The following is a 21,384-nucleotide window of genomic DNA, read 5'->3' as shown; positions in this document are numbered from 1 at the left end:
AAGTTAATATTTTGTTGTTTTAGACACAATATTGTCTATTTTGCTCAGTTTTGCCAACGAAAATATATAAATAAATACAACTGATGTTGATGTCATGTTGTGTTTTGGCCTGTAGCTCCGCCCCCTTCACCTATCGACCAATCATGAAGTCAGTAGTGTTTCGGGTTGCCAGATCTGCTCTAGTAACCACAGCTGCAGATCTACAAACGTTCTGCTGATCCTGCAGACAATCTGGCAACCTCGAGTCAGGGGGAGGGGGAGGGGGATACACCGCTCTACAGTCATCTGAAAGTCATTGCAGTACCAGTTTTGGCCACAATCTTACATACACTTCCTTTAAGTGATCTTTTGGGAATAATTTCTCAGCCAAAATTAATGGGGAATTAATTTGCGATAGATTAATTGCCACATTGTGTAATTAATTAGATCATGCAAGGGGGGCGGGGCATGTGTAGAACTTTGTGATTGACAGGCGGATTCTTGAGATATTCTGTGTGGGCCGGACTGTTAGCTCACTGTTGCCATGGACACCAGGTGCGTGTATCTGCGGCAGGTCTGCTGCTTGTTGTGGGTTTTTTCGATATGAATGTTGCTCTGTTTCTTGTATCTTGGAGCTGTGTGTGTGGAAGTGACTCTGATACGTGACACGGCAGCAGGAAGCGTCCAGGAGGAGTCACACGGACATCTGAGGAGAACACGCTGTGAAGATGACCAGACCAGAAGATCGGCTCTGGTTCTGCCTCACGTCCCGTAATGAACACTTTCATCTGAACAATAAACAGATATCTGGAAAATCATCTTCATCCTCTTAGAGAGTGAATCTCATGAGAACACGCTCAGGCCACAAACATTTTTATTTTTATAAATGTTATAAAATCTAAAAGTAGAATTTAAAATAAATTAAAGCCACATATTATATAGCTCTGAAAAAAATCATAATGTTATAATGTTTTGCCTGATCAGTATTAAAAAAAAAAACAGCATATATATATATTACACACACACTGATCAGGCATAGCATTATGACCACCTTCCTAATATTGTATTGGTCCCCCTTTTGCTGACCCGTCGACTCCACTAGACCCCTGAAGGTGTGCTGTTGTTTTTTGGCACGATGTAAGCAGCAGATCCTTTAAGTCCTATAAGTTGAGAGTTGGGGCCTCAATGGATGGAGGACCCAAGGTTTCCCAGCAGAACATTGCCCAAAGCATCACACTGCCTCCGCCGGCTCGCCTTCTTCCCATAGTGCATCCTGGGGCCATGTGTTCCCCAGGAAAGCCACACACACACACACACCCGGCCATCCACGTGATGTAAAAGAACATGTGATTCCTCAGACCAGGCCACCTTCTTCCATTGCTCCGTGGTCCAGTTCTGATGCTCACGTGCCACTGTTGGTGCTTTCGGTGGGGTCAGAGGTCACCCTGACTGGTCAGCGGCTATGCCGCCCCATACGCCTCAAACTGAGCTGCTCTGTGTATTCTGACAGCTTTCTATCAGAACCAGCATTAACTTCTGGAGCAGTTTGAGCTCCAGTAGCTCGTCTGTTTGATCGGACCCCACGGGCCAGCCTTCGCTCCCCACGTGCATCAATGAGCCTTGGCCGCCCATGACCCTGTGGCCGGTTCTCCACTGGTCCTTCCTTGGAGCACTTTTGATAGATACTGACCACTGCAGACCGGGAACAGCCCACAAGAGCTGCAGTTTTGGAGATGCTCTGACCCAGTCGACTAGCCGTCACAATCTGGCCAAACTCGCTCAAATCCTTACGCTTGCCCATTTCTCCTGCTTCACACACATCAACTCTGAGGACAAAATGTTCACTTGCTGCCTAATATATCCCACCCACTAACAGCAGCCGTGAGGAAGAGATCATCAGTGTTATTCACCTGTCATAATGTTATGCCTGATTGGTATTTTGGAGTAAAACATGTTCTTCTGTGAGATTCACCCTTATTCTTTACCATCTAGTCATTTTCATATCACTGATGATGAGCATAACAGATTCATCCGGCATCATCATCAGCCGTGTGCCCTGATGCAGACATGACTGACAGCCGCTGCGCCTGCGGACTCTTCCAGCTGCTCAACACTCGCTCAGAGAGGCTTTTCAAACCGAGGCGCTGCTCGCACATTAACGTCTCCATGAAGATATTAACTCTGTGTAACGCTCCGCATCCCTGACAGTGGCCCGCCGAACTAAAGGAGGAGTTTGGGAACGAAACGGCATTTCTGGAGGAAGTGAGTGTGACGGAGAGTTCAGAATGAAAAAAGTCCTGAGCTATGAAGGAGAAGCGCGTGTTTTACTCTGTCCACCCGTCAGTGAGAGTTTCTCCATCTAACACAGATTACAAACAACATGTGACCTCTGACCCTCAGCCGCGGTGACCTCCGACCTGAGTGCACGCTAACACACGCGTGACTCACGTGTGTGTGTGTGTGTGTGTGTGTCTCTCTCTCTCTCTCAGGATCTGCTGACACAACCAATCAAACTCATGACCAATGAGGAAACCTTTGAAAAAAAATAAATCATTAAAATGATATATTTTATAAATTTAATAAATGTAAAATGAAATAAAATATATACATTATAAGAAAATGTATAAATGTTGCCTTTGCAACTAACTGTAATAAAATAAAATGTACCAAAATTATTAAAACTGAAATAAAAAATAAATTACAGCTAAATTGATTTTTTTTAAATTCTAAAAATTAAAAAGCACAAAATTCTACTCATTTTTATTGTTAACTAAAAATATTGAAATATTTGTCATTAATTTAAATAATAATAAAGTTATATATATATATAATTTGCCGTATGAATGACTATATATATATATATATATATATATATATATATATATATATATATATATATATATATATATATATATATATATATATATATATATATATATATATATATATACTAAAAATGAAATAAAAATAAATTACAGCTAAATAGATTTTTATTTTTTTATTCTATAACTAAAAAAGCACATAAAATTTAAATTAAATATTACATTTTGCAGTCGGGGTCTTGACACTGCAAACAGCACTGATCTTTATTGTCTTTGATCTTATTGTCGCCATCTGCCATTGCAGTTATTAGTTGAATGATCATCTTAACACGAGTTACGCATCGTCACGGCTCCTCAGCGCGGACGAATCTCATGTTTTGAGGAGTGTGTTTGGAAAATGGAAATTTCTTCACTGGAAAATGTCATCTGAACAAGAGAGTAACATGTCTGCCACTTTTGGGAATAAAACATTACAATAAATCTTGCTACCAACGGTTATTGAATTAACGATATCACATCAGATGGTGCAAATCATTATTATTGTTATACTTTGTTCTCAAATAGTTAATGTTAACAACATCAGCATTACGTGACTGTGTATTTAGTGTGTATTGTATATTTGTTTTTATTTTTTATAACATAAAAATTCAATATTAAATATTATTCGCAATCAAGGTCCTAAAAAATTTAAATAGATTTTAGATTTTAGATAGATTTTTTTTGTTAATTAAAAATATTAATAATAAAATAATATATATATATATATATATATATATATATATATATATATATATATATATATATATATAAGATAAAAACAACAGTGTGTTGTGTAAGCGGCAAGACATTTGAAAAGAAGAAAATTTGAGCCGGACATGTTCCTGACGGCCTGAGTGAGCTTCAGCTTCAGCTCGGCCGGACACACAGGAGGTGTTTCTGTCTGTAACCAACACTCTTTACTTTAATCTGCAGATGACAGAGGCGATATTGCCTTCAGTCGTGAGCTGGAGCATGCGGAGCAGAGGCTGAGAACTCATACAGCAATCAATCTGAGCTCCGGACGGGACGCTGCTCTCCTCAAACTACTCCAGTCACCGTACAGACCCCATTCTGCCATGACCAGTTCTGCACTACACCACGCGGCTCCTCCCGCGATCTCTCTTGAAGCCAATACGGAAGTAATGTAAACTGCAATTCCTCGACTGGCCACTAGGGACATGCTCCACTTTACAGCAGAATAAAAAATGTTTACAGCCTGGTACAAATTGTGGTTTTGGTCTATACGGCTAAGTTTGCCCTTCATGACGACTGTGAGGGGATGAATTTATTTATAACTCATTCGTTTACGTTATATAAAGCCTTAAAGTGACAGGTGGATAGCCATTTATCCGCTGTCTGTTAGTCATCGCATCACCTAAGCTCCGCCCACATCCCGCCTTTTTGCCCATTTTCTGTTATCCGGGAGTGACACGCGATGACTCGCTCGCAAGATGGCGACGGCCAGCTCGACTCTACTTTAAGCTTCAGAACGGCTCATCTGAATCCTCTGGGTGACGTCACGGACACTACGTTCATATTCATTTACAGTCTATGCACTACACCCGTCTTATGAATGGCTGTTTCACGGGCATCGGAACCAGTGTGTGTGTGTGTGAGACAAGACCCACCCACTTTTTCCGACCAATGATATTGGACCCACTCACTTTTATTGTCTCTAATTCAGCACATCTGTTCACCTATACCCTTAACTGATAAACACTTTAGATGCTTTATTTCAGCTTTTCTAATATTTTCTACATTTTTATTGAAAATAAATGCCTTTCCGATCTGATATGTGATGAGAAAAGAGAGTAGAGCGAGTGTGGCTAAAGGCGGATTCAAACCTCTGATCGATTTGCGTCAAAACATGATGCCATGCGTCTCTTACCTCTATAGCCACGGTAAATAATCCAATGATTTCTGTAATTTTGTCTGGCCCAACCAGTCGTTTAGTAAACGGCGGTATATTTGTATTTAATGTAAATAGCATCCAACATTACTCCAGTTAAAAAAAAAATTCTGAGCGAGAGGACCCACCCACTTTTTATTTGCTTCCGACGTCCATGGACTGTTCCCACAATGCAATGTGCCAAACGTGACCTGATGTCAACATCTGCTTCTTGAATCACTATTAAATTGAAAATTTTAATGCAAGAATATTACAGTTTTGCCAACTATTTGTCTCTTTCTATGTTCAGTAGCAGCCTGATTAGACTGATATTAGAAATATCAAGAGTCAAGGCATTTATTCAATAATAATATTTATTGTTTTATACAATTCTATTCAAGTATTGATCACCATAAGTAGATTTTTAAAGAAGAGACTTTCAAAAAACAAAACAAAAATTCAAAACTCAAAAATTTGGAATGGTAGTGTACATTTAAATAATAGTATAGATAAATATTTTAATGGGGAAAAAAAATGTAAAAAAAAAATTGCATATTCATTGTAAAAAAAAAAAAAAAAATCATGTCTCCAATTGAAAAATTTCTAGTGACTGATCTCATCCAATTTTTTTAGTTGGCCATATTTAATTTCTGTGAATTAAATTGCATCAATTCACAGAAATTCAATTTGGTCAACTGAAAAAATTGGATGAGATCAGTCACTAGAAAATGTTCAATTGGAGACATGAATTTATTTTACAGTGTTGTTGCATCTCACAGTAAAAAAATAAATAAATAAAATATTGTATCTTGTTGCGTCTCTCAGTAAAAATTAAATAATACAATAAAATGTTAAATAATTAATCTTATTGGATCTCACAGTAAAAAATTAAATACACAAAACAAAATTAAATTAAAGGAAGTGTTTGTAAGATTGTGGCCAAAACTGGTACTGCAATGACTTTCAGATGACTGTAGAGCGGTGTACCCCCCTCCCCCTCCCCCTGACTCGAGGTTGCCAGATTGGCTGCAGGATCAGCAGCACGTTTTTTAGATCTGCAGCTGTGGGAACTAGAGCAGATCTGGCAACCCGGAACACTACTGACTTCGTGATTGGTCGATTAGGTGGAGGGGGCGGAGCTTCAGGCCAAAACACAACATGACATCATCAACATCAGTTGAGCCGCAACAACAACTTTATAATGACAATATCCTGGTCGGACTACTGCTGTCAGTGATAGAAGTGTTTGAAATGAACATGAATTATTAATGCCTAGTGACATATCAGGGCCATTTTATGATTCATTGAAATACATTTCTTACATACAGTTCCTTTAAATAAAATAAAATATCTTGTTGCATCTCACAGTAAAAAATTAAACACACAAAACAAAACAAAATTAAATAAAATAATAAAAAATAAAATAGTCAGTTGCTCACCAGGTTCCCCACAGACAGCATCCGGTTGAACTCGTCCGTCATGGGATAGTGCTCCAGAGCCATGAAGAGCGTGTTGAGGACGATGCAGATCGTGATGGCCAGATCCAGGAACGGATCCATCACCATGAACTTCACCACGTCCTTCATCTTCAGCCAGCCAGGGCTACACGTCCACACCAGGTACTTATGTGCAAACACGTACCAGCACGGATGACACTTCTGCTGCGCCTCCTCCAGCTCTGCCAGCCACCAATGACAAAACACCACAGCTGAAGTTACTACAGGCGTCGAGCTTTCATTAGAAGTGTACTAATGCTGTTAAACACCACAGCTGAAGATACTACAGGCGTTGAGCTTTCATTAGAAGTGTACTAATGCTGTTAAACACCACAGCTGAAGATACTACAGGCGTCGAGCTTTCATTAGAAGTGTACTAATGCTGTTAAACACCACAGCTGAAGTTACTACAGGCGTTGAGCTTTCATTAGAAGTGTACTAATGCTGTTAAACACCACAGCTGAAGATACTACAGGCGTCGAGCTTTCATTAGAAGTGCACTAATGCTGTTAAACACCACAGCTGAAGATACTACAGGCGTCGAGCTTTCATTAGAAGTGTACTAATGCTGTTAAACACCACAGCTGAAGATACTACAGGCGTCGAGCTTTCATTAGAAGTGCACTAATGCTGTTAAACACCACAGCTGAAGATACTACAGGCGTCGAGCTTTCATTAGAAGTGTACTAATGCTGTTAAACACCACAGCTGAAGATACTACAGGCGTCGAGCTTTCATTAGAAGTGTACTAATGCTGTTAAACACCACAGCTGAAGATACTACAGGCGTCGAGCTTTCATTAGAAGTGCACTAATGCTGTTAAACACCACAGCTGAAGATACTACAGGCGTTGAGCTTTCATTAGAAGTGTACTAATGCTGTTAAACACCACAGCTGAAGATACTACAGGCGCTGAGCTTTCATTAGAAGTGTACTAATGCTGTTAAACACCACAGCTGAAGATACTACAGGCGCTGAGCTTTCATTAGAAGTGTACTAATGCTGTTAAACACCACAGCTGAAGATACTACAGGCGCTGAGCTTTCATTAGAAGTGCACTAATGCTGTTAAACACCACAGCTGAAGATACTACAGGCGTCGAGCTTTCATTAGAAGTGCACTAATGCTGTTAAACACCACAGCTGAAGATACTACAGGCGTCGAGCTTTCATTAGAAGTGTACTAATGCTGTTAAACACCACAGCTGAAGATACTACAGGCGTCGAGCTTTCATTAGAAGTGCACTAATGCTGTTAAACACCACAGCTGAAGATACTACAGGCGTCGAGCTTTCCTTAGAAGTGTACTAATGCTGTTAAACACCACAGCTGAAGATACTACAGGCGTCGAGCTTTCATTAGAAGTGTACTAATGCTGTTAAACACCACAGCTGAAGATACTACAGGCGTCGAGCTTTCATTAGAAGTGTACTAATGCTGTTAAACACCACAGCTGAAGATACTACAGGCGTCGAGCTTTCATTAGAAGTGTACTAATGCTGTTAAACACCACAGCTGAAGATACTACAGGCGTCGAGCTTTCATTAGAAGTGTACTAATGCTGTTAAACACCACAGCTGAAGATACTACAGGCGTCGAGCTTTCATTAGAAGTGTACTAATGCTGTTAAACACCACAGCTGAAGTTACTACAGGGGTCGAGCTTTCATTAGAAGTGTACTAATGCTGTTAAACACCACAGCTGAAGATACTACAGGCGTCGAGCTTTCATTAGAAGTGAACTAATGCTGTTAAACACCACAGCTGAAGATACTACAGGCGCTGAGCTTTCATTAGAAGTGTACTAATGCTGTTAAACACCACAGCTGAAGTTACTACAGGCGTCGAGCTTTCATTAGAAGTGTACTAATGCTGTTAAACACCACAGCTGAAGATACTACAGGCGTCGAGCTTTCATTAGAAGTGTACTAATGCTGTTAAACACCACAGCTGAAGTTACTACAGGCGTCGAGCTTTCATTAGAAGTGTACTAATGCTGTTAAACACCACAGCTGAAGTTACTACAGGCGCTGAGCTTTCATTAGAAGTGTACTAATGCTGTTAAACACCACAGCTGAAGTTACTACAGGCGTCGAGCTTTCATTAGAAGTGTACTAATGCTGTTAAACACCACAGCTGAAGTTACTACAGGCGTCGAGCTTTCATTAGAAGTGTACTAATGCTGTTAAACACCACAGCTGAAGATACTACAGGCGTCGAGCTTTCATTAGAAGTGTACTAATGCTGTTAAACACCACAGCTGAAGATACTACAGGCGTCGAGCTTTCATTAGAAGTGTACTAATGCTGTTAAACACCACAGCTGAAGATACTACAGGCGTCGAGCTTTCATTAGAAGTGTACTAATGCTGTTAAACACCACAGCTGAAGATACTACAGGCGTCGAGCTTTCATTAGAAGTGTACTAATGCTGTTAAACACCACAGCTGAAGTTACTACAGGCGTCGAGCTTTCATTAGAAGTGTACTAATGCTGTTAAACACCACAGCTGAAGATACTACAGGCGTTGAGCTTTCATTAGAAGTGTACTAATGCTGTTAAACACCACAGCTGAAGTTACTACAGGCGTCGAGCTTTCATTAGAAGTGTACTAATGCTGTTAAACACCACAGCTGAAGATACTACAGGCGTCGAGCTTTCATTAGAAGTGTACTAATGCTGTTAAACACCACAGCTGAAGTTACTACAGGGGTCGAGCTTTCATTAGAAGTGTACTAATGCTGTTAAACACCACAGCTGAAGTTACTACAGGCGTCGAGCTTTCATTAGAAGTGTACTAATGCTGTTAAACACCACAGCTGAAGTTACTACAGGCGTCGAGCTTTCATTAGAAGTGTACTAATGCTGTTAAACACCACAGCTGAAGATACTACAGGCGTCGAGCTTTCATTAGAAGTGTACTAATGCTGTTAAACACCACAGCTGAAGTTACTACAGGCGTCGAGCTTTCATTAGAAGTGTACTAATGCTGTTAAACACCACAGCTGAAGATACTACAGGCGTCGAGCTTTCATTAGAAGTGTACTAATGCTGTTAAACACCACAGCTGAAGATACTACAGGCGTCGAGCTTTCATTAGAAGTGTACTAATGCTGTTAAACACCACAGCTGAAGATACTACAGGCGTCGAGCTTTCATTAGAAGTGTACTAATGCTGTTAAACACCACAGCTGAAGTTACTACAGGCGTCGAGCTTTCATTAGAAGTGTACTAATGCTGTTAAACACCACAGCTGAAGTTACTACAGGCGTCGAGCTTTCATTAGAAGTGTACTAATGCTGTTAAACACCACAGCTGAAGATACTACAGGCGTTGAGCTTTCATTAGAAGTGTACTAATGCTGTTAAACACCACAGCTGAAGATACTACAGGCGTCGAGCTTTCATTAGAAGTGTACTAATGCTGTTAAACACCACAGCTGAAGTTACTACAGGCGTCGAGCTTTCATTAGAAGTGTACTAATGCTGTTAAACACCACAGCTGAAGATACTACAGGCGTCGAGCTTTCATTAGAAGTGTACTAATGCTGTTAAACACCACAGCTGAAGATACTACAGGCGTCGAGCTTTCATTAGAAGTGTACTAATGCTGTTAAACACCACAGCTGAAGATACTACAGGCGTCGAGCTTTCATTAGAAGTGTACTAATGCTGTTAAACACCACAGCTGAAGTTACTACAGGCGTCGAGCTTTCATTAGAAGTGTACTAATGCTGTTAAACACCACAGCTGAAGTTACTACAGGCGTTGTTAACTAATGCTGTTAAACACCAGTTAAAGGGTTAAATCATTGTGGCTTTGATTAAAACCCATGCATTTCCAGCCATTTCTTCATCGCCACCTACTGTGCTGGATGTTTTCAGCCATTTTAAACCCCGCCCCCCAAAGACATGTCAGCCAGTCAAATGTCAGCAAACCTGAAAATGCTCAATGATTGACAGGCATCTAGTGTTTCTGATCATGGTCAGATAGTTTGTTGCTGCTGTTTCTCAGGACTCCTTTCACTGATTTCTGTCAGGTAGGAGGGATTTTATACATGATATTAGTGCACTAAAGGGTAATATTATATAAGAGTGGAGTTTTACCTGTCGTGGTGAATAAATTAAATTAAATTAAATTATGTAAATAAAGCAATAAACCATTAGAGGCCTACAGCCTGTTTTAGCTGTAAATAAAATGTTATACAAATGCTAACAGCAATTCAATAGCTATTAGAGCAGATTTAGACAATGTAAGCATAATTTACAGCTCAGCATTAAAAGTAGCACCACATGAAAAGGTCATAATGAAAGGTTAGCATGTTGTTTTCTACCCTACTGAGGTCGAATCACACTTGACACGCGAGGATGCGTGTTTCGGAGGAACCTGTAAGTGTTCTAATGAGAAATGAGACATAGATGGACATTGTGTGGACCTAGATTTGGCTCTGCGGCAGTAATGTGGCAGTAACTCCTGCGATGAGACACTGCGGTGGTGTGATGCTCCACAGCGGGTGCAGTCGGCCTGTCAGGCTTTATTTCATCCTCCACAAGAGAAACTGACCAACAAACAGACCTCCAGTTTACACCGCCTTCACCCTAACACAGCAAGAACCAAACTGAGGACGACACGTGTAACATTGTTTTTTTGTGAGTATTAATGTTGAATCATGAGTATTTTATATATATATATATATATATATATATATATATATATATATATATATATATATATATATATATATATATATATATATATATATATATATATATATATATATATATACACACAGCTGGTCATAATGTTAAGCCTTATCTGTGTATGTATGTATGTATGAATATATATGTGTGTGTGTGTGTGTGTGTGTGTGTGTGTGTGTGTGTGTGTGTGTGTGTATACAGTATATATATTTTTTTTATAAAATATTTAAATATTACTATTTTATTATTTTAAATATGATATATATATAGATATATATAGATATATTCAAAATGAACTACTTAATTAAAAGTATTTATTTCAATTATAAAAAATAAATTATAATTAAACAAAAAAATTAATAGTTGATATTTATAAATGATATTTACTTTTTCAAAATAATATTTTTTAAGAGTAATTCATAATAAATTCATGTATTTAAGATAAAAAAAATACATATTTTTTTAAATTCTAAATTAATGGATTCGTGTTTATTAATTGATTTATTGTTACTATTATTTTGTGTTTATTTATTATTATATTACGCTTATATTTATATATGCACAACATGTACATATAATAATCTATACATTTATTATTATTATTATTATTATTAATATAAAATCACAGATTTGATTAGTTTATTCATTTACTTCTGCCATAACACAGTTTATGCATGTTTCCATGTCGAAATGATTAAAATTCAGGCACTGGACAAGAAAAACATGGTGAAAACTATGATTACTACGGTACATTTTTATAAATGGTACGAGAGTATTTTTGCAATATAACTGATCCAGTGTCAGCATACTTATATAAATCAGCAAGTGGAAGCTAGCAATCTATCATACACATATGTAAGCATCATCTGACATAACGCGCTCATTACAGTAAATTTGGCCCGCTGCTGTCCTGCCGTGTCAGCTTTCACATGCGTGATAATGAGGATTGGCATTTTCTTATGCTAGCAGATCTAAACTCAGACCCTGTGAGCTCAGGCCTTCTTCTGTTAGCAACTTTTGTGCTGACCAATCAAGAGTCCAGAAAAGACTGAAAAATATGGGCCATTTTTGTTCATAGATGACATCTCATGAGCAGTGGTGTCCTCTAGTCAGGAGAGCACACTAACTGTACAATACTAGTCTCCGATTGAGGAAGTGTTACCTGAAAAAACACCACAAAGGTTTAAGACTCGTTCACATCGAGGACAATAACTATAATCATAACTATATTTGTTTCCACATCAGTGGACGATATTGTTCTGTTTATTTTAAGCACTTTTATACTCGCTTTAAATATTCAAGCTCATTAAAGTCAGGTGGATTCTCTGATTGGCTGTCAATGTTTTCATCCTTATGAAAGTGATATTGTTCTGTTCTGTTTATTTTAAGCGCACTTATGAGTTCAGGTATTTAAAGCGACAGAAGTTAAAATTTCAAAGTCAGGAGGATTCTGATTGGCTGTCAATGTTTCTATCATTCATCACTTCAAAAAAAAAAAAAAAACCTTATGAAAGTGATATTGCTCATTTCTGTTTATTTTAAGTGCACTACGATTTTGTCATCTGCCGCTTTAAATACTGAAGCTCATCAAAGTCAGGTGGATTCTGATTGGTTGGGAATGTTTTTAATGCTCATAAGCGGAAAAAAATCGTTATGAAAGTGAGATTGTTCAGTTTATTAGCACGGACTGCAATTTTGTTGTCTACCGCTTTAAATGCTCAAGCTCATTAAAGTCAGATGGATTCTGATTGGCTGTCAATGTTTTCATTGCTCATAAGTGGGAAAAAATTGCTATGAAAGTGATCGTTTGGTTGTTAATTTTAAGCGCACTAACAAGCTTGAGCATTTAAAGCGACAGACGACAAAATGGTAAAGTCAGGTGGATTCTGATTGGCTGTCAATGTTTTTATTGTTCATCGGCAGAAGAAAAAAATTGCTATGAAAGGGATATTGTTCAGTTTTTTCTTAGCACGAACTGCAATTTTTTCACCTGCCGCTTTAAATGCTAAAGCTCGTTAAATTCAGCTGGATTCTGATTGGCTGTCAATGTTTCCATTGTTGATAAGCTGGAATAAAATCGCTACAAAAAAAGTGATATCGTTCGGTTCTGTTTATTTCAAGCACGCTGCAAGTTTGTCGTCTGTCGCATTAAAGGCTCAAGCTATGGATTCTGATTGGCTGTCAATGTTTGTATCGTTCATCACTTGAAAAAATGAAGTTATGAAACTGATATCGTTTTTTTTTTTTTTAAGTGCGTTGCAATTTTGTTGTCTGCGGCTTTAAAAGCTCGACCTTGTTCCCAGCAGGAACATAGCAAACAATAGGTGCGTTTACATGCACACCAGTAAATTGACAACGCAAGTAAACCGCGTCTACATGACTTTATTAATAAACCGGGCTATTTCCTTGTAGTGACATCAAAAATAATAATGTCTGTCTCTGACTCTGAGTTTTCCAAATGTTCCGTCAGTTGTGATGTTAATAAAGCGAGTCAGCGGGAGATTTACGGCTCATATTACCCCTCATCGGTTCCAGATGCCGCGTTTAGACTGAACCTCTTCTACTTCTGCTGCATGAGATGAGAACACATCTTTACAATGTTCTGGGTCTTAAAAGAGTCTACGTTTGCTATTATATGTCCTTATTTCATGTAAAACGCTCGCTCGCTCTGTCTGGATGCGTTTAAATCTGCTGTAAGTTTGTGTTTTTGTCACCGATCACACACGTGCACTTCAATAAGCCGACAGAAAGCAGGTTAATGCGTTTACATGCCGCGTGAAATTAGGGTAAGAGGCACAAAACGACCTGTCCCGACCGGTTTATGCTTACGGCGTTTATGACCTTACCCCGATAAAAGAAAACGGGTTCCTGCGGTTACATGACCATGATCATTGTCGGCTTATTAGGCATAATCGGCTTAAAGGGATACTTCACCGCTTTTTCATATTAAACTATGTTATTAGGAGGGAGGAGGAGATGTGAGGGAGGATTTTTCAGCCGGGACTTTTTACTGCGCCGAGTCGAAGTACTCTCAGAAGTGCTATTCTGCCATACATTATAGTTCTCCTTTATTAATCCGCTTAGAAAAGCGCCACATTTAATTTTATGTCATCATACTTGATCGTTCAGCTATTGGTGTAACTGTATTTAAATATGGAAAACGTGGAGGTGTTTGGTCGCTTCTAACTTGATCTCTGGTACCATAGTGAATGAACTGGGCTTAGTGGGCTAAGCTAAATGCTATCAGATCGTCACCGCGCGTCAGAGAGATTAAGAGCACACACTGAGACGAGAGAGGTGTGTATCAACTCGTCTTAGCAGTGTTGGGGTAGTTACTCGAAAAAAGTAATTAGTTACTAATTACTAATTACTTCTGTAAATTGTAATGAGATTACTTTACTAGTTACTGCATTTGAAAAGTAACTTCACTACTTATTACTTTACTTCCCCGTTTTTTAATTAGAGTAGGCCTACATGGACAGACATCATAGCCCTATCATCACTTAGCCTGTCAGCAGTGTTTATTGTATAAATGTTTACAAAATGGCACGTAAAACCATATGAAAGAACAATATCCCTGTCTGTACAAAGAAATATGCCTCATGTAAAATCCACAAACAACAGGATAAAGGAAGCTATAATGGGGTCATTTTAAAATGACAACACACAAGTTTCAAAACACAGGTTCTGGGAAACATGAGAACAACTCTGAGAACAAAACCAGCTCTTTATTAGATTCATGGCACACAAAAACAAAAACAAAAAAAAGGTCAATGAAAAATATAAAAAAGGTCGCTTTGTGTTTAAGAGAGAGAAAAAAATGTGATTTAAGATAAAATTGAAAACTCACTCATTTAAGAACGTGCATTTATTACATGGACAGAGCTAGAAAATAACGTAGAAGTGTTTAAAACGCAACGCCTAGTTCAGTTGAAACGCTCTCTTTGGCTTGTTGTTGATGCAGTAAACTGAATGTATAAGGCAAGCTGACTGTTTAAATAAGAGCACTGAAATAAAAACGCGCTGTTTATCTCTTAATCAGTGTAGGGCCATTCACAGGGCGCGGTTCTGCGGTTAAAATGCGTTATGCAAGTCTAGAGATGAGATTTTTTCAAGCCCTAATCCGCGTCATGCAGGATACTATGCAAACGTATGGAAGAGATGCAAGCGCAACAGTCAAACGGTCTGGTAATGTTTACATTAAAAATGAAAGAATCCAAAATAATCAAAGATATTTTGATATTTGACTTTGAACAAAGACATTTGTTTTACCGTGTTTCGCCCCCCTCTCTCTTATCAGTGGGGCTGTTTGGGATTCCTAAAGACAAAGAGATGTTGAGGGCCTGTAGGCCAAATGGTGCCACACCTGTAGTACAGTGGGGGAAGTTTGCTCTGATTGGTCAGTTTGAATGTCTCAGGGTTTCAGTCACATGGTCAAGGGATGGATAAAAGAAGATTACTACTTTTGCTCTGGGTCTTTTTCCTCTGACGCTGTCTTTTGCTCTGGCTGTCGCTTCTTTGGCTCTTCTCTTTGCTCTCTCTCTCTTTCTATCTCTCTCTATCTCTCCCTATCTCTCAGGTAACATTCTATACATGCTGGGTACGATTAATGGTATAAGTTTTATCATCTCATTCATCTATTTTGTAACTATTTTAAGTGTAACCATAACCGGATTTTGTCATTAAATTCTTTCAATTATAAATGATTTGCTAACTAGTTTTGGTTTGGTATTGACTTTGAAGTGCTCCCTATTGCAATACAATATAGTCACATTAAAGCAACGCTCTCCCGCATATTTTGCTATTGTAACTGCGCTTATTTCCGTCGTTGGTATAAGTTGCAGTGTGTGGTTATAGACAAGAAATGTACAGTTTTCTAGCCTGACAAGCCAGACCCACATAAAGATGTTTGGTCTGGAAACTCACCATTGACGGCTCAATCCGAGGGGCGGATAAACGGCTGTCTGTCAAACTCCCTCTGCACGTGATAGGATAGCGCTACACCAACCAGAGCAACGAAGGTGAAGCAGAGCTCGCTGACAGATTAAACATTCACCGTATCCGGTCGGCTAAACTCCGAACACATCTTCCCTTTTTAAGAATGACTTCAGTGCCGTTTTTTGTTCTTTTCTCAGAGAAAAGCTTAACTCCAAGTCTTCCAGAGTCGCGTCAGAGCTGATTCGAAAGACCGCCATTCACAACTCGGCCGTCGCCATTATGGCCCCGCCCGCCGACTCTATACATGATGTGATTGGGCCGTCCAGATTCTGAGGAATACAGCTCAGAAGGGTATTGAGAGTTCCTAGACGACACTTGCGGGCAAATTAAATTTGCTGCCGCTAGGGTGCGTCTAGATTTCTAGGCTAACAGTTTTCTACCATCACACTGATAACGTTTCTTTAGTCGTTCGGCAACCCTGCAGTCAGAACCACTGTAGGCCATCCACCCTTACAAAAACGATTGTCATTGTCGCATTTAATTGCCCCTCTCCACGCAATTAAGGATGCATTCATTGCTATATTAACATGTAAGCGTACATTCTGTTTACTTTCCAAATTATCACAGGACAGTAGAAAAGTGAAAATGTTTACCTAAGTTAAAGTAATGTGAAGATCGCCACTGTCTACGTCTCTTTCTCTCTCCTCGTAACAGGAGCTACGTCACTCAAATTCATCTCTATGGCAGCGGTGCTCAGGCAAGCACACACGCAGCGCATGCACCAAGCACATAAACAGATCAAAACTTCACACACGCAAACACGACTTGGGTAACGCACGAAAGCGCGTTCCTATTGTCTAGTAAAGTAGTGTAGTTACCGATATTTTTGTGCAATGCTTTACTTTACTTCGTTACTCAAAAAAGTAATATTGTTACTAGGGATGGGTACCGAAACCCGGTATTAAACTGGCCCCGGGGCTGAATTTTAAAAGACCGTTGTATCGATAAGCTCGGCCGTTATCGGTTCTGCTGTCGGTACTTTTGAAAATACACGTGACGAGAGAGAGAGAGAGAGAGAGAGAGAGAGAGAGAGAGCGAGAGAGAGAGAGAGAGAGAGAGAGAGAGAGAGAGAGAGAGAGAGCGCAAAACGACAGCCCTAATGAGTTGAGTGATGACGGAGGACAGAACTAAACAATAGCCTGGTTACACTTTACAAGATTGTGATAATGTGATTTTATTTTAGATTTTGGCTTCTTTGGCAAAGATTTTGGCTTTAGATTTTGGCCAAGAATATAATTTTAATATTTATGTCTAGCGCAACTTAATTCCCTTTGCAGCAGTAGCCTATCATTTCTCCTTATGACTCAAACAGAATCAGCACGATCGGTGATTGTTGTAAAATACAGTCAAGCTACTGCTGGTAAATTGTGGGACGCGTTTTATAATAAAAAGAGCGATTAAAAGCACAAAAATATGCGCAAGAGATTGTTTCCAAGTCGGCGCGCGCTCCGAAACAGCCGCAACGAGACGAGCAGATTACACTTTCGGTTTCACACTCGCGTCAACGAGTAAATGTCCACAAACATCTATGTCAAAACGACTGGCTTGGAGAGTCTCTTAAACACAACACAGTTTGTGTCTAAAATGGACGTAGTTATTATGGATATAGTCGGGAGAACGTGTAGTGCATCTGCCTATTATCAGTCGCCTATAGAGCTGCACATCTGTCTTAAAGAGGCAGCGGTGTAAATAAACATGCTGACGAATTACTGCGAATTAAACAACCAAATGCAAAGAGAAAATCCCTCACAGCTCTTGATTGAATAACTTCAGCTTTAATAAGCATTAATTTATCCTATCTATGATAAACTATGCAGTGTTATTTTACATTTGATTTTGATTACTAGAATTCTTCCTGAAATTAAAGCACTGTGTAGGCCTATATAATTAATTGTGTGTGTGTGTATGGGGTATATATATATATATATATATATATATATATATATATATATATATATATATATATATATATATATATATATATAGTAAATCTCAAAAAGTACAGATAAGAATACCGTTAAAGTACCGGACCCATAAGCAGTATCGTTAAGAGTAGTAATACAGTTAAAACCTTAACGATACCCATCCCTAATTGTTACTGTAATTCGTTACTTTGTAACTCGTTTCCCCCAACAATGCGTCTTAGTTAAGGGAGTAACATAGCAGTGAAGTATCCCTTTAAGCACCCAGTGAAAATGATTTTATCGCTTGTATTTGTTTCTACATATATTTCGGTCGTAACAGATTTGAAACAGCGAGGACATTCTGTTGCATAATTATTTATCCGCTGAAAGGCTCGGGGAAGAGTCTGGCTTGTGCCGCCCAGGTGATGTCCCAGTCTGGCTGTGCCGTGATGAAGCAGCAGTGGGGAGGGTTACACCTTTCCACTGAATAACAACAGCGAGCCAAATCTCAGGGGACGATATTAACCGCGAGCAGATGGAGACACTTCTCCTGTCCTCGCACGCTACCTTGCAAAGAAAGATTTAATGTGGATTTTATGTGCATATGGAGTGGTTTCGGGGCTCATATCTCATCGCTGGCTCATTTGCGATCGGTGTGGGTTTGTTTTTGTTGTGTCTCACCTTCCATGGCGTCAGTGATGTAGCTGGTGGCGCTCAGGGCCCGGTCTCGGCCCTCCGGGGGCAGCTGGGGTAACAGCATGCTGCTCAGCTCATTGGTGGAGTTGTGCCCCTGTAGGACCAAAGAAGCCATTCACATAAATGCCTTCATAATGAAATAAACAACAAGCAGAGCTGGACAGTAACTCAGCTCGTTTACTTGAGTACTGTACTTAAGTTCACTTTTTGAGTATCTGTACTTTACTTGAGTATTTTTTTTTTCTGTAAACTTCTGACTTTAACTTCACTACATCTGAAAGACAAATATCGTCCTTTTTACTCCACTACATTTCTATCAAGGTCCTCAAAGTCGAAAGTCGTTTCTGTCGCAGCTCTGAAAGTCAGTGGATGATTTTTTTCTTCTTTAAAAGTTGTTTGGGTTTTTGCAGAAAGCCTTTCAGGAATCACTCTTGTAGAGTCTCGTGAAGTTCAATGATTTCACAGCATTTATTAAACACTGATTTATTGTTTATAGCAAAATGGAAGAAGACGGATGTCAAAATGTTCATTTACATTTACTCATTTAGCAGACACCTTTATCCAAAGCGGCTTACAAAAAGCAATGAAACAAACAAGGCCAACAACCTGTAAGAGCTGTAAGAAGTCTCAGTTAATTAAGCACACTACACAAACATTTTATTTTGGGTTTTTTTGTTGTTTTTTTGGGACAAACAAACAAAATTTAAATGGATAGTTAAAGGTCCCGTTCTTCGCGATTCCATCTTTCAAACTTTAGTTAGTGTGTAATGTTGCTGTTAGAGCATAAATAATACCTGTAAAATGATAAAGCTCAAAGTTCAATGCCAAGCGAGATATTTTATTTAACAGAAGTTCCCTTTCAAAGCCTACAGCGAGCGGCCGGTTTGGACTACAGCAGGAAGTGCAGGGATGTAATGACGTCACTAGAACCGTTTGTTGACTCCGCCCACAACACACAAAATAGGGGGCGTGGTCTTGTTGCTCTCCCACACGGAGAAGAAAGTTGCTACCAATATTCTTTATTGGTCAGGTGCAATTGGAAAAGATGTGTCTTAAGATGTTTCTTAAAAATGGCTACAGACTCAGCAGCACGAATTGAGATCGGCAGGTCATTCCACCAGGTGGGAACATTTTGTGGAGCATTCACATAAACAAAGTTGATTCTGTCTTAAGTGAAGGTGAACAGTGTGAGAATATCAGATGTGTATCAGTGTGTTGGATCCGTGCATTCGGCCTTAAAGTGACAGCAGCTTTATAAAGATGTATTGTATGTATTGTTAGTTGTATGCTAGTATGTCAGATGGAGCATCACTGATTGGCTTAAACCATGATGGCATAATGTGCATTTATACAACAATAATACAATAATGCGTTGGCATAAAAAAGGAAATTGACTTATGATACTTGAGTACTTTTGAAAACAAATACTTTTGTACTTTTAAGTAAAAATCAGTTTTTACAACTTTCCCTTGTAACGGAGTAATATTTGACCAGTAGTACTGTTACTTTTACTCAAGTACTGAAGTTGTGTACTTTGTCCCCATCTGAAGTGCAGACTTACAGTGGTTTCTTTCTCTTTCACTTATAATTCTTCTACAGTTTATTTCATGTAAAATGTATGATTAGCTACAATGCAGTTTTACCAAAACAAACGGTTGGTTTGTGGTTGCAAGAGTGTCAGGGTGGTTGCTAGGGTGTTGCTATGAGGTTGCGTAGAGCCTTTCTGTTGTCACTGTGTAGTTGTTCAGTGTTTTTAATGTTTTAAGGACATAGCAGTGCAGTTGTTTGGGTGGTTGCTAGGGTGTTGCTATGTGGTTGCTACAGCATTGTGGGAGATTGAGATTGCGTTGCTACCTGTTCAGAAAGATTAGCAGTACTACCGTGTTGTTGATTGCAAGGGCATCCCAGTTCCTAAGTGTTCTGAACAGCTTTCTAGAGTGACTGGGTGGTTGCTAGGGTGTTGCTATGTGATTGCCATTGCAAGGGTACTGCTAGTCTTGCAACCTGCTCTGAATGATTATACGCACATTGCAATGCAGTTCATTCTAGGGTGTTTGGGTGGTTGCTAGGGTGTTGCTATGTAGTTGGTACAGTTTTGTGGGCAATTGCAAGGGCACTGCTCTGTGTTGCTGTGTAGATGCTAAATGCTCTGAATGATTGTATGCACATTATGGAGTTGCTAAGTATTCTGAATGATTTTAAGGTCTAAGGGCATTTCTGTTGTTGCCTTGCAGTTGTTAAGTGTTTTGAACGGTTTTAGGCTGTGCAAATGCAGTTGATGGGGTGTCTGGGTGGTTGCTAGGGGGTGGCTATGTGGTTGCTACAGTATTGTGGGAGACTGAGATTGATAGTGTTGCTGTGCAGTTGCTACCTGTTCAGAAAGAGTATAAGCACATTGCTATATGGCTCAGCAAACACTATATTATATTGATTAGCTACACACACACACACACATATATATTAATCTTCAACACTCATAGTGGCATTTAAAAATCAATTGTTTAGTGCAAAACAAAAGCAGCTGTTAACCCTCAGCAGATGTCTTAAGTGTTAATGGGTGTTTTTGGGAAATGTGATCATTTTTGTCAAACGTTTGCTGGAAGAGCTTGTTTTAATTGTTTTAATATGAGGCCTTTGAGTCAATTATATGATGTCTGACTGTAACAATGACCCTCTGATTATAAAATGTGTTTTTGATCGCAGGTAATCAAAGGAATGACGCAGGAGCACTTCGCCGCGGCCCACCATAACGCCCACTCCTGCTGTTCAGACGAGTGGGAAACACCGCTGTGTGTGTGTGTGTGTGTGTGTGTGTGTGTGTGTGTGTGTGTGTGTGTGTGTGTGTGTGTGTGTGTGTGCGCGCCTC

At 39.3% G+C, this 21,384-nt stretch overlaps 1 protein-coding gene across 1 annotated transcript in view; it reads right to left on the bottom strand.

The window, feature by feature from the left end:
* Positions 1-21,384, bottom strand: part of scn5lab (sodium channel, voltage gated, type V-like, alpha b) — a 219,226-nt gene that overhangs the window by 87,733 nt on the left and 110,109 nt on the right. Inside the window, exons 13-14 of the mRNA XM_067435448.1 lie at positions 18,504-18,612; positions 6,168-6,406 (exon numbers count right to left, since the gene is read on the bottom strand). Coding sequence (XP_067291549.1) covers positions 6,168-6,406; positions 18,504-18,612 — 348 coding nt within the window. The remainder of the gene's footprint in view (positions 1-6,167; positions 6,407-18,503; positions 18,613-21,384) is intronic.

This window comes from Pseudorasbora parva, chromosome 24 (genome assembly GCF_024679245.1).
Source record: "Pseudorasbora parva isolate DD20220531a chromosome 24, ASM2467924v1, whole genome shotgun sequence".
NCBI classification, from domain to species: domain Eukaryota; kingdom Metazoa; phylum Chordata; class Actinopteri; order Cypriniformes; family Gobionidae; genus Pseudorasbora; species Pseudorasbora parva.
The sequence above is the reverse complement of the archived record's forward strand: the minus strand, read 5'-3'. Positions and strand labels throughout refer to the sequence as shown.